The sequence below is a fragment of the Salmo trutta genome, chromosome 15 (genome assembly GCF_901001165.1).
Source record: "Salmo trutta chromosome 15, fSalTru1.1, whole genome shotgun sequence".
Taxonomy (NCBI): domain Eukaryota; kingdom Metazoa; phylum Chordata; class Actinopteri; order Salmoniformes; family Salmonidae; genus Salmo; species Salmo trutta.
Window position 1 is genome coordinate 43471822 of NC_042971.1, and position 27902 is coordinate 43499723.

Here is a 27902-nt window from a genome sequence, read left to right on the forward strand (position 1 = left end):
TCTACTTTTTGTTACGTTACAGCCTTATTCTAAAAATGATTAAATATTTTTTTCCCATCATAATGACAAAACAAAAACAGCTTTTTAGAATTTTTTTGCAAATGTATAAAATAAAAAAAAAACTGAAATATTACATTTACATAAGTATTCAGACACTTTACTTAGTACTTTGTTGAAGCAACTTTGGCTGCGATTACAGCCTTGGCACACATGTATTTGGGGAGTTTCTCCAATTCTTCTCTGCAGATCCTCTCAGGCTCTGTTAGGTTGGAAGGTGAGCGTCTCTGCACACCTATTTTCAGGTCTTTCCAGAGATGTTCAATCGGGTTCAAGTCCGGGCTCTGGCTGGGTCACTCAAGGACATTCAGAGACTTGTCCCGAAGCCACTCCTGTGTTGTCTTGGCTGCGTGCTTAGCGTCGTTGTCCTGTTGGAAAGTGAACCTTCAACCCAGTCTGAGGTCCAGAGCAGGTTTTAATTTCTCTGTACTTTGATCTTTCCCTGGATTCTGACTAGTCTCCCAGTCACTGCCTCTGAAAAACATCCCCAAAGCATGATGTTGCCACCACCATGCTTCACTGTAGGGATGGAGCCAGGTTTCCTCCAGGTGTGACGCTTGGCATTCCCGCCAAAGATTTCAATCTTGGTTTCATCATACCAGAGAATCTTGTTTCTCGTGCTTTGAGAGTCTTTATGGGCCTTCTAGGCCTTCCGTCTGGCCACTCTACCATAAAGACCTGATTGGTGGAGTGCTGCAGAGATGGTTGTCCTTCTGGAAGGAACTCTGGAGCTCTGTCAGTGACCATCGGGTTCTTGGTCACCTCCCTGACCAAGGCCCTTCTCTCTTGATTGCTCAGTTTGGCCGGGCGGCCAGCTGTAGGGAGAGTCTTGGTGGTTCCCTTCCCCAGATCTGTGCCGCAACGCAATCCTCTCTCGGAGCTCTACGGACAATTCCTTCGACCACATTGCTTGGTTTTTGCTCTGACACAGTCGGCTGTGGGACCTTATATAGACAGATGTGTGCCTTTGCAAATCATGTCCAGTCAATTGAATTTACCACACGTGTACTCCAATCTAGTTGTAGAAGCATCTCAAGGATGATCAATGGAAACAGGATGCACCGGAGCTAAATTGAGTCTCATAGCAAATGGTCTGAATGCTTATGTAAATAAGGTATTTCAGATGTATATTTGTAATAAATTTGCAAGAATTTCTAAAAACCTGTTTTGTCATTATGGGGTTTTGTGTGTAGATTGCTGAAATTTTTTTTTGGTCCATTTTAGAATAAGGCTGTAAAGTAACAAAATCAAGGGGTCTGAATACTTTCTGAAGGCGCTCTATGCTGCCTGATTTGATGGGGACGTTGTTGTGAATTTGTGTCTCTTCACCTATTCTCCCACCAGGTTCCAAGGCCACAGCCATGGAGTGTTTAGAAGCCATGGCATCTGGGCTGTACTCAGAGCTCTTCACCCTCCTCGTCTCCCTCATCAACCGGTTAGTCACCACTTTACCAGAGATGGAGGGAGATGACGCAAGCATGCACCACTACAGCTGGTTCTCTGTTTTTTTGGTCTGACTGTGTGTCTGTGTGTGCCAGTGCTCTGAAGTCCAGCCAGCACTCTCTGTGCTCCCTGCTCATCGTGGACACCCCGGGCTTCCAGAACCCTCGCCTGGCCAAACGGGAGCGCGGAGCCACCTTTGAAGAGCTCTGCCATAACTACACCCAGGAGCGCCTGCAGACACTGTTCTATCAGCGCACCTTTGTACAGGAGCTAGAGAGATACAAAGAGGTAGCTTAATATGCACAGTACACACACACACTAACTCATATGTAAACACCCACACACTTTTAAGGATTCAAATACACATTCTCACAAACAGGACATAAGATGACACACTATTACTTCCTGTAAGCCATGGCAAATTAGAACTTCATAGAGCTCATGGTTTCCACCCCTTCATCAATACTGTCAGTCACACAGTGAACCCATATAATGGCCCATGTGATTGCCATTTCTCCTCCCCTGCCGGGCCCAAAGCGAGTTCACTCATCACTGGCTGTATGAACTGGGTTGAGCTGCTTACAGGGCCTCGCTGGCTGATGAAGAATAACACCTCTCTCTTTAACTGCCTCTTCTCTTCACACAGCAGATCTACTCTCTAATGCTAGTCTATACACCCGCCATAATAGGGCTGAATTATCCCTGACAACTCTGTCCTAACTGATGTGTGGCTAATCACCCCCATTGTACAAAACACAATGGTTTCACTTTCATAGCCTGTAGCTGTTTATCAGCAGTTTATGAGCAGATCTACTCTCTAATGCTAGTCTATACACCTGTCATAATAGGGCTGAATTATCCCTGACAACTCTGTCCTAACTGATGTTTAATCACTCCCATTGTACAAAACACAATGGTTTTACTTTCATAGTCTGTTGCCATTTATCAAGTTTGAGCAGTTTATAACATTGTATTACTATTGTTATGTACATTTTACATTTACGTCATTTAGCAGACGCTCTTATCCAGAGCGACTTACAAATTGGTGCATTCACCTTATGATATCCAGTGGAACAACCACTTTACAATAGTACATCTATATCTTTTTTTGGGGGGGGGGGGGTGGGTAGAAGGATTACTATATCCTATCCCAGGTATTCCTTAAAGAGGTGGGTTTCAGGTGTCTACGGAAGGTGGTGATTGACTCCGCTGTCCTGGCGTCGTGAGGGAGCTTGTTCCACCATTGGGGTGCCAGAGCAGCGAACAGTTTTGACTGGGTTGAGCGGGAACTGTGCTTCCGCAGAGGTAGGGGGGCCAGCAGGCCAGAGGTGGATGAACGCAGTGCCCTTGTTTGGGTGTAGGGCCTGATCAGAGCCTGAAGGTACGGAGGTGCCGTTCCCCTCACAGCTCCGTAGACAAGCACCATGGTCTTGTAGCAGATGCGAGCTTCAACTGGAAGCCAGTGGAGTGTGTGGAGGAGCGGGGTGATGTGAGAGAACATGGGAAGGTTGAACACCAGACAGGCTGCGGTGTTCTGGATGAGTTGTAGAGGTTTAATGGCACAGGCAGGGAGCCCCGCCAACAGCGAGTTGCAGTAATCCAGACGGGAGATGACAAGTGCCTGGATTAGGACCTGCGCCGCTTCCTGTGTGAGGCAGGGTTGTACTCTGCGAATGTTGTATAGCATGAACCTACAGGATCGGGTCACCGCCTTGATGTTAGCGGAGAACGACAGGGTGTTGTCCAGGGTCACGCCGAGGCTCTTAGCACTCTGGGAGGAGGACACAATGGAGTTGTCAACCGCGATGGCGAGATCATGGAAAGGGCAGTCCTTCCCCGGGAGGAAGAGCAGCTCCGTCTTGCCGAGGTTCAGCTTGAGGTGGTGTACTGTAGCTGATAATGAGTAACATACTAAACTAATTCCTAAAGTAGACAACTAAAAACTTGCCGCCCTTCAGATCTATGTTACTGTCATTGGTTCCTAATCATCCCTTCTGTCCCCACTTAGGAAAACATAGAGCTCGCATTAGATGACATGGAGCCCAGCACATCTCAGTCTGTAGCTGCAGTAGACCAAGCGCCAAGTCAAGCCCTGGTAAGTACACTCCTTAGTGACGCAGCGGTCTAAGGCGCTGCATCTCAGTGCTAGAGGCGTCACTACAGACCCTGGTTCAGTCCTGGGCTGTATCACAACCGGCCGTGATCGGGAGTCCCATAGGGCAGCGCACAACTGGCCCAGCGTCTCCCAGGTTACAGGAGGGTTTGGCCGGGGTAGGCCATCATTGTAAAATAAGAATTTGTTCTTAACTGATTTGCCTAGTTAAATAAAGGTAAAATATTTTGAAATAGCTATATTCACACACGAGTTTACTTGGTTAGAGAATTTAAATGAAGTCTTCCTTTCTATGACCATGGCAGCTTCATGCTGTACAGCAGTTCTCTCATCACCTTTCTATGGGATTTCTGTTTGATATTGGCACAGTCCTGTGACACATTATTTCACATGAACTCCCTTATGAATCTTTTGGCACTTTCAACTGCCAGATCTCTGTAATCGTGGCACCCTGCCTCTCTGACTGCCACACAGTTCACGGTGCACCTTTATGCATATTGTAATTACATTCATGACTTCTTTGAGATTCACAGTGAGTCAGTCTAGTTATTTGATACATTTTTGCAAATTTTAGAATTTTCAGTTTGTTTTGTTTATTTTTCACCTTAGAAGAGTGAGCATGATATCTTAATGCCTGCGTAGAGAAACCAACAGGAAGAAAGTTGAAGGAGAAAGAAGATATTTCATTCAGCAAAAGAAAACTAAACTTACTCTGGTGGAAGAAAAACATTTTTTTGCTTCTCCTCCAGTGTGTGCCATGGAAACAGAAATGATATGGTGTTGACAGTGTCAGAGCTAGCTTTATAATAATTCCTGGTTGGTTGCGTTGAGTACTCTACGTTTTAAGGGGTGCTGGCCCTGCGGGAGCAGTCTTCAAAAGCACTGAACCAGTGTACAGCAGATGGCTGTAAAAGGCCAAAACCTTTTTAAAGGCTGACAAAAGCAAAAGAATGGCACCGCCCACGCCATTAGAGAGCACTCTGTTGATGTCGAGACACAAGGATGAAAGCTGACAGTTGAATTTACACTGACACTCTTCAAATGTTGGCCCCTGACATTAAAAAGGCAGTACCCATGGGTTCACTGAAGGCTTTTAGTGGTCCAGGAAGAGGCTTTTAGTGGTCCAGGAAGAGGCTTTTTTTATGTATGTGTGTGTGGCTGCGTGCGAGCGTGTGCACGTCCAATCTGACCGAGGGATTATTTTTATATATAAATGCTCAAAGAATTCAACAATACTAGTTATCATCCCCTAATGTTAAGTGTCAGTTTCCCCTATATTAATTTAGCAGCGGCGGGCCGTCGTTGCCACATCGTTACCACCACTCCCCCAAAATATGTTGGTAAACTGTTTTCAGTGTAAACTTAAATGACTAAGATCAGGTATATAGAAAAGATAATGGCGCTATGTGTTCATAAGATCATCTTTGAGAACTAACAACCACCAAATTAAACTAGACAGTCAGGGAGAATCTAAAATTCCCAAAATGTCATGGCATGGGGCCCCCATTTTTGATTTAGTTATTTTTGAGTAACTCAGCATAAGAATACAGAAAAAGACATGGCAAATTTAGTAGAATTGCAGGGAATTAGCTTCAAACCCCCCCGCCCCCCCCCACACGCTAACTTTCCCACCGCTGCTGAAAGAAATCAGAGGGGAGAAGAGTGTAAAAACACTGAAGCATTTTGTTCACTCTGCCAAGTGGGTATACATATGTATATGTTTCTCATGGTCTGAGAGTCCTTCAGGTGCCTTTTGCAAATTCCAAGCAGGCTGTCATGTGCCATTTACTGAGAATTGGCTTCTGTCTGGCCACTCCATCAAATCAGGCCTTTATGGTAGAGTGCTGCAGAGATGGTTGTCCTTCTGGAAGGTTCTCCCATCTCCACAGAGGAGCTCTGTCAGAGTTACCATCAGGTTTTTGGTCACCTCCCTGACCAAGGCCCTTCTCCCCCAATTGCTCAGTTTGGCTGGGAAAATAGCTCTAGGAAGAGTGTTAGGCGTTCAAACTCCATCCATTTAAGAATGATGGAGGCCACTGTGTTCTTGGGGACCTTCAATGCAGTAGACATTCTTTGGTACCCTCCCCAGATCTGTGCCTCGAAACAATCTTATCTCAGAGCTCTAGGGACAATTCCTTTGACCTCATGGCTTGGTTTTTGCTCTGATATGCACTGTCAACTGTGGGACCTTATATAGTCTGCTGTGTGCATTTCTAAATCATGTCCGATCAATTGAATTTAGCACAGGTGGACTTCAATCAAGTTTTATAAACATCTCAAGGATGATCAATGGAAACAGGATGCACCTGAGCTTAATTTTGAGTCTCATAGAAAAGGGTCTGAATATGTTATTTATTTTTAATACATTTGCAAACTTTCTAAAAAACTATTTGTCATTATGGGGTATTGTGTGTAGATTGATGAGGAGGAAAATGTATTTAATCAGTTTTAGAATAAGGCTGTAACGTACATTTTTTTGGGGAAAAGACGAGGTCTGTATACTTTCCGAATGCACTGTATATTCTTTAATTTAGAAAGAGCCATTTCAAGAGAAACGGTTTAGAGTTCTGTTATACCAAAAAGCTCAATTATGGCTGGCATTCTAGTGATAATTGCTGAAGTGGCCTGTGTAGAGTGCAGGCTTCCTGAATGCTCCAGTGCTCTCTGAGCTCTTTCTCTGATACTAGACATAATGAGAGCCATGTCTAATGGCCTGTCTCTCTCTGCCGTCTGGACCTCACAAAACAAACTACTGCAATTGCTTTATGAAAAACTACTGTATTTTTGTGGTTGTTATTCAATAAAGCCTTAATCTGAAAGCAGTGGACGTTTCTGAATACTCATACTGCATTCTAAATAGTAGGCATTTTGGGTATGCCAAAATCGAACATTTTATAGTTTTGGAAATTTGAGCATGCTTTAAATGGCAGGATGTCATACTAATTTCGTATTTTTGTCTAGTAGAATTCAATGCATGCTCTTGAGGAAGAGAATCGTCTTTCGAGACACATGTGTTTGACAGCAGATGATAATTACATAAGGTGACGCGCTGTACCAAAATGAACAAATGGTTGGAATAAACTCCATTGCTCATTAGATGACGCATTCTCAGCCTAGTATGTTGATATTTGTTGCTTATTGCATAACTAAACAGTGTGTTCGAAATAGTATGTAGCATGATTAGTACACAGTATGTAGTTTTAGTAGTAGGCAAGACAGATTTTGGCCAGTGTTTCACTGTGTTGTCAGTGAAATATTTTGGTGGTAAAAATGATCAGTTGCCTCAATCACACCGTTTTTATTGTTTGTTGTGGAAATCTAGTCCGGAGAGAGTTGAGATAGGTGCTGTGCTATTACAGGTGAAAAGCCTTGTAACAAAAACATTTGCTACAAAGTAGAGGGTTATATTATGAGAGCTGGCTTCACCTCAGGCCTTGGAGTGTGAGTATGACTGAGCTGGCTGAGAGTCTTTGCTAAAGTGAGCCAGGTATGTATAGGTTGAAAAGCAAGCTAAGGACCCAGTAAGTCTTGTTTCTGTGTATTTTGCTGAGACTGGTGTTTCTACTGATATACAGTGCCTTCAGAAAGTATTCACACCCCTTGACTTTTGTCCCCTTGCTGTTACAGCCTAATGTCAATAATGTCAAAGTGGAATTATGTTTTAAGAAATGCTGAAATGGTTTGAGTCAATAAGTATTCAACCCCTTTGTTATGGCAAGCCTAAATAAATTCATGAGTAAAAATAGGATTTATTGCACTACGTGTGCAATAATAGTGTTTAAAATTATTTTTGAATAACTACATAATATGCAAGGGCCCTCAGTCGAGCAGTGAATGATTACATAATATGCAAGGGCCCTCAGTCGAGCAGTGAATTTCAAACACAGATTCAACCACAAAGACCAGGGAGGTTTTCCAATGCCTCACAAAGAACGGCACCTATTGGTAGATGGATAAAAAAAGCAGGCAATGAATATACCTTTTGAGCATGGTAAAGTTTATTAATTACACTTTGGATGGTGTATCAATACACCCAGCCATTACAAAGATACAGGTGTCCTTCCTAACTCAGTTGCTGGAGAGGAAGGAAACCACTCAGGGATTTCACCATGAGGCCAATGGTGACTTTAAAATAGTTTTATGGCTGTGATAGGAGAAAACTGAGGATGGATCAACAACATTGTAGTTACTCCACAATACTAATCTAAATGACAGAGTGAAAAGAAGGAATCCTGTACAGAATACAAATATTCTAAAACATGCATCCTGTTTGCAATAATGCACAAAAGTAAAACTGCAAAAAATGTGGCAAAGAAATGTACTTTATGTCCTGAATACAAAGCACTATGTTTGGGGCAAATCCATCACATCACTCTTCATATTTTCAAGCATGGTGGTGACTGCATCATGTTATGGGTATGCTTGTCATCGGCAAGGACTAGGGAGTTTTTTGGGATAAAAAATAAACAGAATAGAGCTAAGCACAGGCAAAGTCCTAGAGGAAAACCTGGTTCAGGCTGCTTTCCAACAGACAAAGAGACAAATTCACCTTTTAGCAAGACAATAACCTAAAATACAAGGCTAAATATACACTGGAGTTGCTTACCACAACGACTTTGAATGTTCCTGAGTGGCCTAGTTACAGTTTTGACTTAAATCTTCTTGAAAGTCTATGGCAAGACATGAAAATGGCTGTCTAGCAATGATCAACAACCAACTTGACAGACGTTGAATAATTGTTTTAAAGAATAATGTGCAAATATTGTACAATCCATAGAGACTTACCCAGAAAGACTCACAGCTGTAATTGCTGCCTTTAGGTGATTCTAACATGTATTGACTCAGGGGTGTGAATAACCTGTTTTTAGGAGAATTCTTTTTCCTTTCACTTTTTCATTATGGGGTATTGTGTATAGATGGGTTTGAATTCAGGCTGTAACACTTTTTCATTATGGGGTATTGTGTATAGATGGGTTTGAATTCAGGCTGTAACACTTTTTCATTATGGGGTATTGTGTATAGATGGGTTTGAATTCAGGCTGTAACACAACAAAATGTGGAATAAGTCAAGGAGTATGGATACTTTCTGAAAGCACTGTACAACCATCCGAAGGACTGGGTAGAGGCATATCTGACCAGTGTATACGTGTGTGTGTGTGTGTGCCAGGTGCGGACGCTGAGGACTGATGAGGCTCGGGGCCTGTTGTGGCTGATGGAAGAGGAGGCTCTGCAGCCTGGGGGTTCAGAGGATACTCTACTGGGACGCCTCTTCAGTTACTATGGCCCTGCTGAGGGAGAGAGCAAAGGTGAACACACACACACACACACACACACACACAGTGTCAAATCTGTAGCTCATCACTCAGGCACAGCTCAACAACAGTCACATCTGTTATCGCTCTCTCTCACACACACACACACACACACACAAGAAAGTTAGAGGCACAAAGATCATACCCCAAGGGATGTTAGCATTTTTAGGTTAGAATTTTTTGGCGGGGTATGATATTTATCACTCATTATTAATGATTCATTCATGATTACCATTAATCATGGTAGCATCCACATGAATGTTGAAGTGTTCAGAAACGTATTCTATTATTTATTTATAATAAAGTGACTTCAAAATGACACTACATTGTTTACCATTCATTTCTATTGGCAACCACAACATAATCGGAAACGCAACGAAAATAAACAGCAAATGCATCTAACAAGTTTTTAGAGTCACAAGCCTGATGTAGTCATTGTGTGCTAGGAATATGGGTCCAAAACTGAACTTTTGACTACTCATAAGTGCATTTGTCCAAATACTTATGACATCTTCAAATGGGGGGACAAGATCCATAAAGTGCTTTCATTTCTAAACGATAAAATGGATATGTATGAAAATACCCTCAAATAAAAGGTGACATTATATTATATACTGTCGCCTCATATGGAACATTTTATCTCCAATACAATATACTGGACTATAGAGAAATTAAACGTTTTAGCTTCACTATATCAAAACAATGGAATTGCCATGGGGGAAAGATCCCGAGAGTCCTCATTGCCCATCAGCAAAATTATCCTACATTTAGGATATTGTTTGTGCATTTCACACTATGTTGAGGTAAAATATTGTTTTAAAAAAATTATATAAAAAAATTAAGTGCTTTATAGGAAATATATTGTCTGGTGATATGATTAATTTATTTGTATGTTTTTTTCTTCTTCATATACTTCATATACATTCGGAAAGTATTCAGGCCCCTTGACTTTTTCCAAATTTAGTTATGGTACAGCCTTATTCTAACATTGATTAAATCGTTTTTTCCCCTCATCAATCTAAACACAATACCCCATAATGACAAAGTAAAAACAGGTTTTGGTATGATGCTACAAGCTTGGCACACCTGTGTTTGTGGAGTTTCTCCCATTCTTTGCATATCCTCTCAAGTTCTGTCAGGTTGGATGGGGAGTATCGCTGCACAGCTATTTTCAGGTCTCTCCAGAGATGTTCAAGTCCGGGCTCTGGCTGGGCACTCAAGGACATCGAGACCTGTCCCGAAGCCACTCCTGCATTGTCTTGGCTGTGTGCTTAGGGTCGTTATCCTGTTGGAAGGTGAACCTTTGCCCCAGTCTGAGGTCCTGAGTGCTCTGGAGTAGCTTTTCATGAAGTATCTCAGTACTTTGCTCCGATTCATCTTTCCCTCGATACTGACTAGTCTCCCAGTCCCTGCCTCTAAAAAACATCCCAACAGCATGATGCTGCCACCATGCTTCACCGTAGGGATGGTGCCAGGTTTCCTCCAGACGTGACGCTTGGCATTCAGGCCAAAGAGTTCAATCTTGGTTTCATCAAACCAGAGAATCTTTCTCATGGTCTGGGACACCTTTAGGTGCCTTTTGACAAATCCCAAGCGGGCTGTCGTGCATTTTACTGAGGAGTGGCTTCCGTCTGGCCACTCTACTGTAAAGGCCTGATTGGTGGAGTGCTGCAAAGAAGGTTGTCTTTCTGGAAGCTTCTCCCATCTCTACAGAGGCACACCTCCCTGACCAAAACCCTTCTCCCGATTGCTCAATTTGGCCGGGCGGACAGCTTTAGTAAGATTCTTGGTGGTTCCAAACTTCTTCCATTTAAGAATGATGGTGGCCACTGTGTTCTTGGGGACCTTCAATGCTGCAGAAATGTTTTGGTACCCTTCCCTAGATCTGTGCCTCAACACAATCCTGTCTCGGAGCTCTACGGACAATTCCTTCAACCTCATGACTTAGTTTTTGCTCTTACATGCACTGTCATCTGTGGGACCTTATATAGACAGGTGTTGTCCTTTCCAAATCATGTTCAATCATATGAATTCACCACAGGTGGACTCCAATCAAGTTGTAGAAACATTACAAGGATGGTCAATGGAAACGGGATGCACCCAAGCTCAATTTTGAGTCTCTTCGGCAAAGGTTCTGTTTTTTTGTTCGCAAACATTTCTAAAAACCAATTTTCGCTTTGTCATTATGGAGTATTATTGAGGATTAAAAAAAAAAATCTATTTTAGAATAAGGCTGTAATGTGGGAAAAGTCAAGGGGTCTGAATACTTTCCGAATGCACTTTGTTCATTGCCACACAATGCACACATATAAACATCCATCTATGCATCCAAACATTTGTTGAAATACCTAACTGTTATCAATTCGTTTTCCCTCTCTACCTGTCAGGTCACACCTTGCTGCTGAAGAGTGGGAAGCCGCATCACTTTCTGTTGGGTCACAGTCATGGGACAGACTGGGTGGAGTATGACGCCCGTGGTTGGCTGAGCCATGCCAAACAGAACCCTGCCTCTACCAACGCAGGGAGTCTCCTGCAGGACTCCCACAAGTAAGACCCACAATGTTTTAGCTTGATTGGCAATGCTTGCAACAGACATGTCTGACCTGATCTGCTTGTCTCTCTCCTTTCCAGGAAGAACATCAGTGGTCTGTTTATGAGCCGAGGAGGCGGGGCCACCACCCTGTCAGGCTCCATCGCGGGCCTGGAGGGTGTTTCCCAGCTGGCATTGCGGCGCGCCACCAGCATGAGGAAGACTTTCACCACTGGAGTGACGGCCGTCAAGAAGAAGTCCCTCTGCATCCAGATAAAACTACAAGTGGTGAGAGGCTGCAAGCCGTCTGCAGAGGGCAGGTCTGGTGGAAAGAAGGAAAGCGAGAGGGCTTCCCAAAAAATCATATTTACACTTCTGTTCCTGTAACACTCTGAGCATATCCAGCTAAGTTGTGTTGGGCCACAGGGCCTCTCATTTGAATCCAACACACGGGCTGATTCAGTAATAGGAGTCATTTAATTAGCACTGCCTAATATATCCCCTACCCCCGGGAGAGGTGTCCGCATAGCGCTTGGGGGATCATCCATCTTGCTGTGTTTTTGCCATATTATTACAGCTTGAAAGGGTAGGCGCTAGGAGCCGCCCCCGTGTAGGGCCTAGGCATTACATTTCCTGCTCCTGAGAGTACTTTCCTTAACTATACCATTTATTCAAACCCAGGCGGATTATTTCATAAGATTGCTTAATGTGTGAAATGTGCTATTATATCCATTAGTGAGAGCCAGTGTATGGAGCCTTTGCTTATGATTTAAAGGTTTGGTCTCTGATAGGCCGGCTACTCTCTCGATGCATGCTAAGGCCTTTCCCTCTCTCATAGCACTCACTGTTACCATTTCAGTCCCAGCTAACTCCCCTATCTCCTGTAGGACGCTCTGCTGGACACTGTGCGGAGGTCCAGGGTTCACTTTATCCACTGCCTGCTGCCCAATGCTGATGCCCTGCGGGCGGGCAGAGGGGAGTTGGAGGCCCAGGCGGAGAGTGGAGACTCTGGCCTGATGCAGCTGGATGTGGCCCTGCTCCGGTCTCAGCTCCGCGGCTCCAAGCTGCTTGATGCTCTTAGAATCTACCGACAAGGTAAGAGGCGGTGGATGTTAGACAAGGAAGGTCTGGAAGGGTCTCTCAAACCGAACACTGCTTTTCTTCACAGAGCAGTGTTTAAAATAAATATTTATGTACAAAAAATTGTAGCTTTATAACCTTACCCCGATGTCATTGTCTATACAGGATACCCTGATCACATGGTCTTCTCCGAATTCTGCCGCCGCTTCGACGTGCTGGCACCACACCTGACCAAGAATCTTGGCCGCAACTACATAGTGACGGATGAGAAGAAGGTGAGTCAAATTTTTCTGTGTGTGTTTGGAGAAAATAATATGATTCAGGCCAACAACAGAGGTCTGCATTGTTATATTAATGAGCTGTTATTATCTATGCATAACTCACTTGAATAACTCTGCCCACATGTGTATATATTACCTCGACTAACCGGTGCCCCCACACATTGACTCTGTACCATTACCCCCTGTATATAGCCTCGCTATTGTTATTTTACTGCTGCTCTTTAATTATTTGTTACTTTATTTATAAATTTTTTAAGTCTTTTTCCAAAAACTGCATTGTTGGTTAAGGGCTCGTAAGTAAGCATTTCACTGTAAGGTTCGACGTGCTGGCACCTGTTGTGTTCGGCGCATGTGACAAGTAACATTTGATTTGAGCTGAATAGACCATCTCCTGCCTGGCTGTCAGTAGCCCACTGACAGAGGAATAAACCTCTATTAATCAGGGCCATTGTGATGACCTAATCAACTTATCCCCAGCTGCAGCCCACTCCCTACCAAGTTTAATCAATGACGAGCAGAGACAGGAAGCAAAGGTCTTCTAATTGCACTGGAGTTTAGGGCTGAACAAAATACCCAAGACTTGCACTTATCAACTTGGTGAAATATATTGTTTTGCCCTAATGATATGCTTAGGAAGGGAGCTCCCCACTTTTTATTTTATTTCACTTTTATTTAACCAGGTAGGCCAGTTGAAGACAAGTTCTCATTTACAACTGTGACCTGGCCAAGATAAAACAAAGCAGTGCGACAAAAACAACAACACAGAGTTATACATAAACAAATGCACAGTCAATAACACAATAGAATAATCTATATACAGTGTGTTCAAATGTAGAAGAGTACTGAGGTTAGGCAATAAATGGGCCATAGAGGCGAAATAATTACAATTTAACATTAACACTGGAGTGATAGATGTGCAGATGATGATGTGCAAGTAGAGATACTGGGGTGCAAAAGAGCAAGAGAATAAGTAACAGTATGGGGATGAGGTAGTTGGGTGTGCTATTTACAGATTGGCTGTGTACAGGTACAGTGATCAGCTCTGAAAGCTGATGCTTAAAGTTAGAGAGGGAGATGTAAGACTCCAGCTTCAGAGATTTTTGCAATTCGTTCCAGTCATTGGCAGCAGAGAATGGGAAGGAAAGGCGGCCAAAGGAAGTGTTGGCTTTGGGGATGACCAGTGAAATATACCTGCTGGAGCGCGTACTACGGGTAGGTGTTGCTATGGTGACCAGTGAGCTGAGATAAGGCGGGCCTTTACCTAGCAAAGACTTATAGATGACCTGGATCCAGTGGGTTTGGCGACAAATATGTAGTGAGGGCCAGCCAACGAGAGCATACAGGTCGCAGTGGTGGGTAGTATATGGGGCTTTGGTGACAAAACGGATGGCACTGTGATAGACTAAATCTAGTTTACTGAGTAGAGTGTTGAAGACTATTTTGTAAATGACATCGCCAAAGTCAAGGATCGGTAGGATAGTCAGTTTTCCGGGGGTATGTTTGGCGGCATGAGTGAAGGAGGCTTTATTGCGAAATAGGAAGCTGATTCTAGATTTAATTTTGGATTGGAGATGCTTAATGTGAGTCTGGAAGGAGAGTTTACAGTCTAACCAGACACCTAGGTATTTGTAGTTGTCCACATATTCTAAGTCAGAACCATCCAGAGTAGTGATGCTAGTCGGGTGGGAGGGTGCGGGCAGCAATCGGTTGAAGAGCTTGCACTTAGTTTTACGAGCATTTAAAAGCAGTTGGAGGCCACGGAAGGAGTGTTGTATGGCATTGAAGCTCATTTGGAGGTTTGTTAGCACAGTGTCCAAAGAAGGGCCAAATGTATACAGAATGGTGTCTGCGTGGAGGTGGATCAGAGAATCACCAGCAGCAAGAGCGACATCATTGACATATATAGAGAAAAGAGTCAGCCCAAAAATGTAACACTGTGGCACCCCCTTAGAGACTGGCAGAGGTCCGGACAACAGGCCCTCCGATTTGACACACTGAACTCTGTCTGAGAAGTAGTTGGTGAACCAAGCGAGGCAGTCATTTGAGAAGCCAAGGCTATTGAGTCTGCCGAAAAGAATGCGATGATTGACAGAGTTGAAAGCCTTGGCCAGGTCGATGAAGATGGCTGCACAGTACTGTCTTTTATCGATGGCGGTTATGATATCGTTTCGAACCTTGAGCGTGGCTGAGGTGCACCCATGATCAGCTCGGAAACCAGATTGCATAGTGGAGAAGGTACGGTGGTATTCGAAATGGTCGGTGATCTGTTTATTAACTTGGCTTTCGAAGATTTTAGAAAAGCAGGGCAGGATGGATATAGGTCTATAACAGTTTGGGTCTAGAGTGTCTCCCCCTTTGAGGAGGGGGATGACCACGGCAGCTTTCCAATCTTTGGGGATCTCAGACTACGGAAGAGGTTGAACAGGCTAGTAATAGGGGTTTCAACAATTTTGGCTGATAAATATAGAGAGGGTCCAGATTTTCTAGCCCAGATGATTTGTAGGGATCCAGATTTTGCAGCTCTTTCAGAACATCAGCTGTCTGGATTTGGGTGAAGGAGAAGCGGGGGGGGGGTCTTGGGCAAGTTGCTGTAGGGGAGATGTTGGCCGGGGTAGGGGTAGCCAGGTGGAAAGCATGGCCAGCCATAGAAAAATGCTTATTGAAATTCTCAATTATCGTGGGATTATCGGTGGTGACAGTGTTTCCTAGCCTCAGTGCAGTGGGCAGCTGGGAGGAGGTGCTCTTATTCTCCATGGACTTTACAGTGTCCCAAAACTTTTTGGAATTAGTGCTACAGGATGCAAATTTCTGTTTGAAAAAGTTAGCCTTAGCTTTCCTAACTGACTGAGTATATTAGTTCCTGACTTCCCTGAAAAGTTGCTTATCGAGGGGGCTATTTGATGCTAATGCAGAACGCCACAGGATGTTTTTGTGCTGGTCAAGGGCAGTCAAGTCTGGAGTGAACCAAGGGCTATATCTGTTCTTAGTTCTCCATTTTTTGAATGGGCATGCTTATATAAGATGGTGAGGAAAGCACTTTTAAAGAATAACCAGGCATCCTCTACTGATGGAATGAGGTCAATATCCTTCCAGGATACCCGGGCCAGGTCGATTAGAAAGGCCTGCTCGCTGAAGTGTTTTAGGGAGCGTTTGACAGTGATGAGGGGTGGTCGTTTGACCGCGGACCCATTACGCACGGAGGCAATGAGGCAGTTATCGCTGAGATCCTGGTTGAAGACAGCGGAGGTGTATTTAGAGGGCAAGTTGGCCAGGATGATATCTAAGACGGTGCCCATGGTTACGGATTTAAGGTTGTACCTGGTGGGTTCCTTGATCATTTGTGTGAGATTGAGGGCATCTAGTAGGACGGCCGGGGTGTTAAGCATGTCCCAGTTTAGGTCACCTAACAATACGAACTCTGAAAATAGATGGGGGGGCAATCAATTTACATATGGTGTCCAGGGCACAGCTGGGGGCTGAAAGGGCTCTATAACGAGCGGCAATGGTGAGAGACTTGTTTCTGGAAAGGTGGATTTTTAAAAGTAGAAGCTTGAATTGTTTGGGCACAGACCTGGATAGCCTGCAGAGTTCTGTCATACTATCTCTGCACTACATTGCAACTCTGCCCCCTTTGGCAGTTCTATCTTGTCGGAAATTGCATTTGTTTATGTGAGATGTGACTGGCGAGAGGGTCTAATGGTTAAAAGTCCAATGTAGCTAGTTTTAGCTCAATATCAAATTTCTGGGTAACAATTAAAATGGTAAAACATTTACAAAAATGTCTTCTTAGGAAAGAGCAATTTCTCAAAGAATTTTGCTAGGACTGTCTGGGATTGGTCTGAGTGGAGAGGGGAAAACTAGCTGTTATTAGAGAGGTTTGGAACCCTTTTTCTTATTGGTCTATTAACTAATTGGTGATGTCACCAGGCAGGCCAAAACTCCATCCCAGTAAAACAGGTTGAAATTTCAGGCGGTTTGTTCAAACAGCTCTTACACTAAAAGGGCATTTTCATTTTCACAGTATTATTACACTCATAGTGTGTAAATGTATATAAAACACAGGAACATTACTGTACTGGTCCATTGACTGTACTGGTCCTTTTAAAGTGTTTCAGTGTAATCCAACCTGTGAAGGGAGGATTGCTAATGAGTGTTTTTCTTTGAGGTTATCTATCAATGATGGTCAATTGTGTATCGGTCCCCTGCAAGAGGAGATCGGCTGAAGTGAAACGGTGGGGAATAAAACATATGGGAGAGCGTGAGCGAAGTGGGTAAAAACAGAGGGAAGCAGATTTCCCCTGCGTCAGCTTCTCAGAACGGGGTTTCTGTGGAAATGGCATCAGACAAAAGACCCCCAGTGCAGCCCCTCTCACAGTGTAATCTAGAAGACTGCTATGGGGCCAAGACCACCACGGGGCCTGGAGAAATGAGCCTGGAGCAGGTGGATTCTGAAGGATGAGCTGTCTGGTCAGTTTTCATTTGCTGCTCTCCCTGCACACCCTCTCCTCTGAGAGGCTGGGGATTGGGGGCAGAGGTGTGAGGGGAGAATGCAAAAGCAATATAGTTCAGGATTCTGTCAATCTGTCTGGTAAGAGCAGTGGTTGTTGGGATCCTCTGTGTTAGTCGTCAACTCCGCGGGACTGCTGTAGAGGGATAATCCGGGGGTAGAAGGGCAGTGACTGATCTGTGTGTGTTTCCAGGCTGTGGAGGAGCTGCTGGAGTCCCTGGACCTGGAGAAGAACAGCTATCACATGGGACTGAGCAGGGTCAGTACCACTACTACCACAGTAAAACTACCTCTGTTCATATTATTATATTGTGTGCTAGGGGTTATAGAAACTCAAACTGGTGTTGCATACAGTAGATTCCCTTCATTTGTAGCTATAGATTCCTCCTTCCAGGTGTTTCTCCTTGAGGAATGTTTGTCACTGGGTGAACTGTCTGGCAAGTGTTGGCTGCCCTGGAAGTCTCTTTAATGTGAGAGCCATGCCTGCCTTCCAGCCTCACTGGGAGACGCACAATCATGTCTCCTTTGTATTCATTTCATTATGGAGTAGTTTCTGGCAGTTGATGGACTTGTTTAATCCCATCAGCTCAGAAGTGGCCCAAAGCCAACAAGAAAATCAGGAGTAACAACAGTGGGAGAAACAATGGCTCCTATGCTCCCAGATGCTAGTAATTTTAATGGACCATATTACAACATGGGAGAGATGGTAATTATTTTGTAGACCGCTGCAGTTGCCTTCGGGGGTTTGAAATTTATCTGGGCTGCGGAGTAGATTAACACCAAGATGGTTCTTCGCAAAGCATTCCAACGGCGTCCTAGCAACAGCAGTGGTCCCAGCAGAATGCCAATTAACAGCAGCACCAAATCTTCTCATGACACTGGCCCACGCAACTCTCACTGTAGTAAACACTGTCACAACAGGAAGTCACATGGCTAACGAGATGGAGTCACATTTGATGTATCCATTCTGATCATAATAGAACCCAGACGGCGGTTACAGGATGGACAAAGTACGGCTGACACTTCATTCTTTCCAGCACCCTCTGTGGAGAACATTTCTAAGAGGGCAAAAGAGAAACATCAGTTTGATTTTAAAGCCAATTTCATGACATTGTACAGTATGTACCCCTCTTCTCCATATCGGGCTAGATACTATATCTAAAGCGGAAATTGATAGTTAAATATAGTTCCATGTCCACAGCTAAAAACAAATGTCCCCTAATTTGAATTTCCAAAATCTGGTCACCTTACTTTATTAATTGTTTGGGTCAGTTCCACCTCCTGGTTCTTTCATGTATGCCAGGGAGGTTTGGTCATTAATAAAGCACTGGAGCCTGGCTATGGAGGCCTTGGATAGAGACGGCACTCCCATCAATGTCTATCCTTCGCCTTAAGGAGCTGAATGACTGCCACCAGCCTTCACACTGCTTCACACAGCACTGGCATGATTGTCTTTCTGTGTGTGTGTGTGAATGACAGGTGCATGTGATGTACCTTTAAATCTGTTTCACCTCTGACCTAGCCAATAGGGACACAATGCTAACACTGTCAGAGATAACGACTTCATCACCCAATAGATTGCCTTCTCTCCTTTTCTTTAGACTACAAGGGATGGATTATCAGCTTTCCAGTTAATATCATCTATTTGTACAGTAGTTGCTAAAAAGGCAGATACTTTCTTGAGGTCAATTATGTGCCAAAATTGTTGATTGGAATCCGCTGCGAAATTGAACAAACATGACTATATCCCTTTTGTTTGATGATGAACTAAAAAGTGTGTACTTTCGTCCCCAGTTGTTCTTCAGATCGGGGACCTTGGCTAAACTGGAGGAGCAGAGGGATGAGCAGACCAGACGGAATATCACCCTGTTCCAAGCAGCCTGCAGTGGATACCTGGCCAGACAGGCCTTCAAGAAGAGGGAGGTAGGCATGACTACACCATGGCTTCACGGTCATCCAGTTAGCTGCTACTTCTTGGAGTGTACCTGTCAGAGAAGAAAGTCAGGATTTAAAGGTATAAACAGGGAAGGAGACAGAGATGTACTTTGTATGTCAAGGCGATGACTGTGACTGTCCAACATGATCATAATCTATTTTCTAGTTTGAAATCCAGAATTTATTTTCCATGATTTACATAAATAAATAATTTTGAGACAGAGAAAAGAAGTTTAATGTGATTGTGGTCTGTTGAGAGATGTGGTTGCCTATTTTTGTTTTTTATTTCACTTTGTTCTGCATTGTTGGAGGTCGGAGCTAAAAAATATCACTGTACCCAGTAATTAAATCTGCAACCCTGAACGTGACTATTTAACTCTAACTAATCTAATATGGCTTTAAGCTTTCTGAGAAACGGACATACGCTGCAATATCTTCCGAAGTAGGTCCAGGGGAATTTGTTTATTGCTTTAGCCATTTTTGTTATCACTGCATCTATTAAAGAGTTGTGATAAAAAAATGTCTACAACATAAGCAGCTTTTGAGTAATCGGAATGTGGTGGAAGTAGGAACCCGGGAAAAACCCAATGCTTTTCTCTTATGTATTTCAGAGGCTGAGGCCTGCTGAGGGGGAGGAGCGCTATTTAATCGTTTGGAAAGGGCAGGAAATCCGCACTGCGGAACTGTGGGAAGGCTAACTGTAGCATTACTAAATCCATTAAGACTGCTAGACTACTTTTGTTCTGAATGCCTTCTCTGTTTTCTCAATAGAAAGATAAGATTCAATTTATTTTTTCTTGTAAAATCTTTGTCTCTGAACTAAAGTTCAGGTTTTTGTGTGGTGAGATATAGTACTCAATTATGAATGAGGGCTAAGGTTCTCTGATTTCATCTGGCTAAGAGTGGTTGCTTCATTTCAGTGTATCAACAGTTATTTCTATTCCAATGGACAAATGGAAGTCTAAAAAGTTATTTGTTTGAGTAATTCTTGGTTTAGTGGTTCATTGTTCACCAGGTTTGGGCTCAATGTGAATTGAAGGCTGTCAATTCAGGAAGTTAACTAAAATGACCATTCAAAAATAAAAGGGCATTTATTGTCAATGACTTTTCAAACTGAAAAGTACAAGCTATTTATGTAAAAAGTTCACATTTTCAGAATTTTAAATCACTTCCTGACTTGACTGCCTTCAATTCAAATTGAGCCAACCCTGCTGTTCACTGGAAATATCAGGTTTTTGACCCAATTTGAATGTTCTATTACTTTTTTAGATGATGTACAGTTTGTCTGTTACATAATAAAGTCATAGACCTAGATTACCTATAAAACAATGAGGTTTTCATTGAAAACCTCTAGTCAGTGTGATAATGATGATAGACCAGGCCATGTGCATTTCTCTGTCTGCCCTGAAAATCACCTGAATGGCAAATATATGCAGTAGGTAAAAAAGTAGTTATTCCAAATGCACCAGCCCTGGACCAGTGTAATTGGAGGAATGCGGTGAAGTGGTATATTACTGTGTCGAGTTCTCTCACCCTCCCTCCCTTCTCCCTCCCTCTCCAGCAGGAAGATTAACTAAGTGTGTCTCTATCCAGAGGCCTGTCTTATAATAATGATTGTATAGTAAAACCCACTAGTGCTTTCACTCCGTCTTCCCCGTTCATGAAATTTGATTAGGCTTCCATGATTCCACTTTCACTGTATGACGTATCCGTTCTTAACATATGTGCCATGGTTAGATGAAATACACTGAGGATGTTAGGAATGTGTTCTATAGCAACGGAGATGAGCACAACTTCTCAAGTCACACACGTCTGAATCCATATGATTGTAGTTCAAACAGAAAAGTCAGGCTGGAAAATATACTTAGAAACATGGTGGTTTATGCCATAGAATGTCTTGTAACTGTTGATTGATTAATCATGGCTTTCAGAGCTTTTTGAAGTCGTCCCAGCGTGACTTCATTACAAATACAGTACATATCATCCGTTTGAGAAGCAACAGTTTCTCTTTGAACGTGTATGCTTCTCTCTTTCTCCCCTCTCCCTCGTAGTGGAGGGGGCATATGGAAAACAGGATGTTTTCTTTTGAAACGCACACAGCCCCATGCTCCGCTGTGTTTTCTTTCCTGACGTATACCTTTGGGAGCCGGGGGGGAATTGAACAGAGCAGCCGATGGGCTTCTTAATTAAGCTCTTGTTTTAAGTCTGGGAGCACGGTGCTGAGTGGAAGCAGGTGGCGTGTGCTGGTGCTTCTCCTACGCAGTCAAGTAGCGCTCAGTCTTCACACGCACAGCGCACGCATGCATGCACACCACACACACACACTCACACACAGGCACACCCACACCTCGGGCAAGGAGAAAGACTCAGCAAACCAAAGTTATTACCCTCAAAATAACATCTAGCCCTAGATGATTGTCTGAATCTTGGCCCAGTATTCACATCCTCTCTCCAGACTGACGTACAGTAGAGACAGACAGACCCTGTCAATATGAATAGCCTTCTGTTTATTCTCGTCTTGCAAGTGGCCTAATCTTCTGTTTGCCTTATTCATTATGGTCTAAACATCACAAATTAGTCCTGTTGAATGTGTCTGTCTCAGATTTGCTGAATGTAGCATTGTGTTTCGGCTTTCATGGTATGACAAATCCTAATTGGCCATAGAAGCTGCCTTCGGTGGGGAATGCTGAGAATATTGTGTTTCTCTAATTGTGTTTTACCATAGTCTGCCACTACTAGAGATGCTCTGGCACAAGCCGCATGGAAATCGTGTAAACACTTGTTATCGGCTGCCAAGATGTATTGATTTAATTAATCAAAAGAGCTTCCAGCCTTGGGACATGCTCTGTTGTAGCAACCCTCCAGAGAAGGCTGACTGACGAGGCCTGGTTGGTTAGTCGATGCTGCAAAACAATATGGGATTCCATAAAATCTGTATGTCAATAACATGGAGGCTAATAGGTCTAGGGTTTCTCAAGATCAGAAATTGCACTATTCAATATACAGTACCAGTCAAAAGTTTGGACAGACCTACTCATTCCAGGGTTTTTCTTTATTTTTACTATTTTCTACATTGTAGAATAATAGTGAAACCATCAACACCATGAAATTACACATTTGGAATCATGTAGTAACCAAAAACTTTTAAACAAATCAAAATATATTTTATATTTAAGATTCTTCAAAGTAGCCACCCTTTGCCTTGATGACAACTTTGCAGACACTTGGCATTCTCTCAACCAGCTTCATGAGGTAGTCACCTGGAATGCATTTCAATTAACAGGTGTGACTTGTTAAGTTAATTTGTGGAATTTCTTTTCTTAATGGGTTCCAGCCAATCAGTTGTGTTTTGACAAGGTAGGGGTGGTATACAGAAGATAGTCCTATTTGGTAAAAGACCAAGTCCATATTATTGCAAGAACAGCGCAAATGTGCAAAAGAAACGACAATCCATCATTACTTTAAGACATGAAGGTCAGTCAATCCGTAAAATTTCAAGAAATTTGAAAGTGTCTTCAAGTGCAGTCGCAAAAACCACCAAGCACTATGATGAAACTGGTTCTCATGAGGACTGCCACAGGAAAGGAAGACCCAGAGTTACCTCTGCTGCAGAGGATAAGTTCGTTAGAGTTAACTGCACCTCAGATTACAGCCCAAATAAATGCTTCACAGAGTCCAAGTAACAGACACATCAACATCAACTGTTCAGAGGAGACTTCCTTCATGGTCGATTGCTGCGATTGCTGCAAAGAAGCCACTACTGAAGGACACCAATAAGAAGTCTTGTTTGGGCCAAGAAACACGAGCAATGGACATTAGACCAGTGGAAATTTGTCCTTTGGTCTGATGAGTCCAAATTAGAGATTTGTGGTTGCCACCGTGTCTTTTGTGAGACGCAGAGCAGGTGAACGGATGATCTCCGCATGTGTGGTTCCCGCTGTGAAGCATGGAGGAGGAGGTGTTTTGGTGTGATGGTGCTTTGCTGGTGACACTGTCGCATTTTGTTTAGAATTCAAGGCACACTTGAATTCAACATGGCTACCACAGCATTCTGCAGCGATACGCCATCCCATCTGGTTTGGGCTTAGTGGGACTATCATTTTGTTTTTCAACAGGAAAATGACCCAAAACACACCTCCAGGCTGTGTAAGGTCTATTTGACCAAGAAGGAGAGTGATGGAGTGCTGCGTCAGATAAGCTGGCCGCCACAATCACCTGACCCAACCCAATTGAGATGGTTTGGGTTTAGTTGGACCACAGAGTGAAGGAAAAGCAGCCAACAAGTGCTCAGCATAAGTGGGAACTCCAGACTGTTGGAAAAGCATTCCAGGTGAAGCTGGTTGAGAGAATGCTAAGAGTGTCAAAGCTGTCATCAAGCCAAAGGGTGGCTACTTTGAAGAATCTCATATGAAATATATTTGAGTTATTTAACACTTTTTTTTTTACATTTTTTATTTTTTTTTGGTTACTACATGAGTCCATATGTGTTATTTCATAGTTTTGATGTCTTCACTATTATTATTATACATTCTAGAAAATAGTAAAAATAAAGAAAAACCCTTGAATGAGTAGGCGTGTCCAAACTTTTGACTGGTAAAAGTACATGTGGGGTTTAGCGAGAACTAGAGTAGACCACAGTGGAGTTTAGACTGATAATAGTAATCTGATGAGATATTATTTCTCTGTAGTTAGTACCAGAGATCCACTCAACACACAGACTATTTCTGTACTCTGTAGGCCTAGTAGAGATGGCTCTGCTGCACTGAACCTCTGCACTGCACTATGCTTACACTCTCAGCCCATACAGTACAGTCCAGAACAGTCACACCCACTCTTTCTCTCTGTGTGCTGGGCAGACCCATGACCTGGCCATCCGCTGCATCCAGAAGAACATCACGAAGAACAAAGGCGTGAAGGGCTGGGCCTGGTGGAAGCTGTTTACAACTGTACGGCCCCTCATTGAGGCGCAGCTCACAGAGGAACAGATCAGAGGAAAAGACGTGAGTATCCCTGTCTCTGTCTGTACTGGACATGTCTGACTGCTTAGCCATCCAACCTCACACCCACTGCAAATCTGCTCCTCATGACTAAAGTAAGGGTTTGCATTTTTGAAAATGTGTGTTTGCTTACCCACAACCATGAGTCGACTCTCCAGAATTGCCGTATGATGTCAGCTGGGAGTGGCAAATATCTCCTTAGTGTTGCATAGGATTCCAACATGGCTACCTCGGCTGTTTCTACAATCTCTTTCCGATTCTTATAATTTTCTTATAATTTTCCTTTTACTGTATGTTCTCTTCCAGGAGGAGATCCAGCATCTGAAGGGAAAGCTGGAGAAGACGGAGAAAGAGAGAAACGAAGTGAGATTGAACAGTGATCAACTGGAGAGCAGGGTGAGTCTCCTGGGGCCTTTCTTCTATGCACTGCATTCTGGAAAAGAGTGTTTGCTGCAGAGGTGGTAAACAGTAGTTCAGTCATACTGGCTTTATTCACCAGAAGCTGTGTCAGGTTATCAACTCAAACAGTCCATCGTTGTTCATTGTTTGACTCCGTCTGTGATAAGAAAAGTCGTCTGAGGATATCACTCTCAGGCTTCATAGGAAGCCTTTTGATGGTGAGTTTGTCAATTGCTGCTGTGACTGAAGATAGGCCGGGCCATGGGGCATACACATTGACTGCTGTGTGTTCCTCCAGATCTCAGAGTTGTCAGCAGAGCTTGCAGACGAGAGGAACGCTGGAGAGTCGGCTTCCCAGCTGCTGGAGACCGAGACGTCTGAGAGACTGAAACTGGAGAAAGACATGAAGGACCTGCAGGTACAGACAGACACATGCACTCACTCACTCTTGAGTAGCTGTACTTACACTACTGTTGACTAGTTCATTTTGGTTGTCAGTGAGCCTAAGTAATAGGACATGTAAGATGGAGCATGGACATAATATTTCGTAGCGGGAATATTGAATATTCTGTCTACTTTAGGCTATGTTTGACTTGATGAAGAAGCAGATGGAGTGTATGGAGATGGAGGTGATGGAGGCTCGTCTCATCAGAACAGCAGAGCTCAACGAGGACGTGGACGATGATGACGATTCAGGTGAGTTCTGATACCTATAGACTATCCACACAAAACCCACTGTATGCATGGCAAATATTCGGTTGTAATTATTGTTGGGGGAAAGGTAATCAAATCAAATCAAATCAAATTTATTTATATAGCCCTTCGTACATCAGCTGAAATCTCAAAGTGCTGTACAGAAACCCAGCCTAAAACCCCAAACAGCAAGCAATGCATGTGAAAGAAGCACGGTGGCTGGGAAAAACTCCCTAGGAAAAACTCCTGAGAAAGGCCAAAAACCTAGGAAGAAACCTAGAGAGGAACCAGGCTATGAGGGGTGGCCAGTCCTCTTCTGGCTGTGCCGGGTGGATATTATAACAGAACATAGTCAAGATGTTAAAATGTTCGTAAATGACCAGCATGGTCAAATAATAATAATCATAGTAATTGTCGAGGGTGCAACAAGCACGTCCGGTGAACAGGTCAGGGTTCCGTAGCCGCAGGCAGAACAGTTGAAACTGGAGCAGCAGCATGGCCAGGTGGACTGGGGACAGCAAGGAGTCATCATGCCAGGTAGTCCTAGGGCTCAGGTCCTCCGAGAGAAAGAAAGAAAGAAAGAAAGAAAGAGAGAAATAGAGAGAGCATATTTAATGCATTTAACTACTTGTAAAAGAGGATACCCATGTATTACATAGTAAAGGTTAGGTTGTAAATTGCATTATGATCATTGGTGTTTTTTCAGAGGCAAACAGACAGCTTAGAAAGTGGCCCATGGTATTTATGAAGGGTGTTGTGACTCATCACTAGTACAATATCTGAGATTACATACAGTAGGATAATTGGGTCAAAAGTTGCATAATGACATGTTGTCAATGAATTGGCCCATCTTCTATGGATTTACAGGTGTGCGATTTAAAATGCCCACTGTCAGGCCTTAGTCCTCTCTCGCTCTTTGTCTCTGATCTCCTTCTGCAGTTAGCGCGGCGTCATGCTGTGAGTGTATTGTCCTTGAGTCTCTCTGCCCCTAAATCAAGGCCCTCGAGTACCCAGCCCCTACATCCTCAAGAATAAAATAATCTTGTGGATCAAAGCCGGTGGCTCCTGGAAGCTGTCATTATTCTTTAAATATGCACATGTCTGTTACAGTGTTCCTGTGTGAAGGGGGATGGAGAGCCTCTCAAACATTTTAATCCCACACCTGTAATCCATAGATGGGCAAATTCATGGACAACATGTCATTATGCAACTTTTAACCCAATTATCCTACTGTATGTAGTCTCAGATATTGTACTAGTGATGAGTCACACAACACCCTTCATAAATACCATGGGCCACTTTCTAAGCTGTGTCTGTTTGCCTCTGAAAAAACACCAATGGTCATAATGCGATTTTGATAAATGAACCTGGCTACTCTTCTAGTCTCCACTGCTCTAGTGTAGATAGGCTCTGACAGCCACTGCTGTGGGCCCAGGTAGAGCTCTATATGCCATATTAGGTTCTGCGTCTCTACTAAACCCTTACAGATTCTATAGTCTGTTTCAATGGTGTCTGGTCAGTTTTGAAGTGTATCTACTGGTAGTTGTTGAACTTTGAATGTCATCTTACTTAGAGACGATATCTTGAGGGATATTCTTGTTCCCTTGAAGCTTTTTCCATTTGTATTGTCAAGTCATGATGAAGAGTTTGGTAGAATAAAAGTTTGTCTGTTATTGGAAACATGTGTATGTGAGACACACAGCAGCTCTTTCTATATTCTAATGATCCTCAGCTGCATTAAGCCTTGTTCAGTCAGCCAGTCCAGCATCAGAGGATCGGTCACTCCAAATGTCACATGGTCTGTCTCGGTCACTCCCTGACCCTATGTACTGTCACTGGTCTGTCCCACAGGAGGAGAGTGGCGTCTGAAGTACGACCGAGCCATCCGGGAGACTGAGTTCACCAAGAAGAGATTGCAGCAGGAGTTTGAAGACATGCTAGAGACTGAGCAGCAGAGTAAAAGACCTCTGGAGAGGAAGGTATGTCCTGGGTGTTATACTCATTCTGGCCTTATGTATTACTCTGGTGCACATATTCACTGGAGTTATGTTCATATGCATCATAACATTCATACTTACTGTGTGTGTGTAGCTGACTGACCTGCAGGCTGACAACGATGAAGTGCAGCGCTCTGTGCAGCAGCTGAAGAAGAAGTGTAGCAGACTGACGGCTGAGCTGCAGGACACCAAGCTGCACCTGGAGGGCCAGCAGAGCCGCAACCACGACCTGGAGAAGAAACAGAGGAAGTATGTACACGCACCCACTCACATTTGCAGGCACGCACGCACACACACTAATACACAAGAGCAAAGCCGTCATTCAACAGCTCTGGTTTAAGAATAATGACTATAGAAATGTTTTTCTAAGGAACCTCAATTTGGACACATACAGCACTAGATGCCTTACCATCCCAAAATAGTGAAAAGTGAGGAACCTGCTTCTTTTGTCTCCTGAAACGTCCTCACGTACACGAGCTGACCTATCCAGGAAACTAATAACTATTTTTTCATTTGAACAGAGAATAGAGATGGGCTGTAATCGGTGTAATTGCATTA

The 27902-nt window shown here is 43.5% G+C and overlaps 1 protein-coding gene across 1 annotated transcript in view; it reads left to right on the forward strand.

Annotated features, from left to right (window-relative positions):
* The window catches only part of LOC115149123 (unconventional myosin-XVIIIa-like), a 105605-nt gene that overhangs the window by 48059 nt on the left and 29644 nt on the right, over window positions 1-27902 (forward strand). The window contains exons 11-26 of the mRNA XM_029691660.1: window positions 1402-1492; window positions 1596-1788; window positions 3509-3595; window positions 8781-8919; window positions 11313-11472; window positions 11557-11743; window positions 12343-12550; window positions 12701-12810; window positions 17517-17582; window positions 19118-19246; window positions 24115-24258; window positions 24562-24651; window positions 24953-25072; window positions 25236-25350; window positions 27199-27326; window positions 27439-27593. Coding sequence (XP_029547520.1) covers window positions 1402-1492; window positions 1596-1788; window positions 3509-3595; window positions 8781-8919; window positions 11313-11472; window positions 11557-11743; window positions 12343-12550; window positions 12701-12810; window positions 17517-17582; window positions 19118-19246; window positions 24115-24258; window positions 24562-24651; window positions 24953-25072; window positions 25236-25350; window positions 27199-27326; window positions 27439-27593 — 2122 coding nt within the window. The remainder of the gene's footprint in view (window positions 1-1401; window positions 1493-1595; window positions 1789-3508; window positions 3596-8780; window positions 8920-11312; window positions 11473-11556; window positions 11744-12342; window positions 12551-12700; window positions 12811-17516; window positions 17583-19117; window positions 19247-24114; window positions 24259-24561; window positions 24652-24952; window positions 25073-25235; window positions 25351-27198; window positions 27327-27438; window positions 27594-27902) is intronic.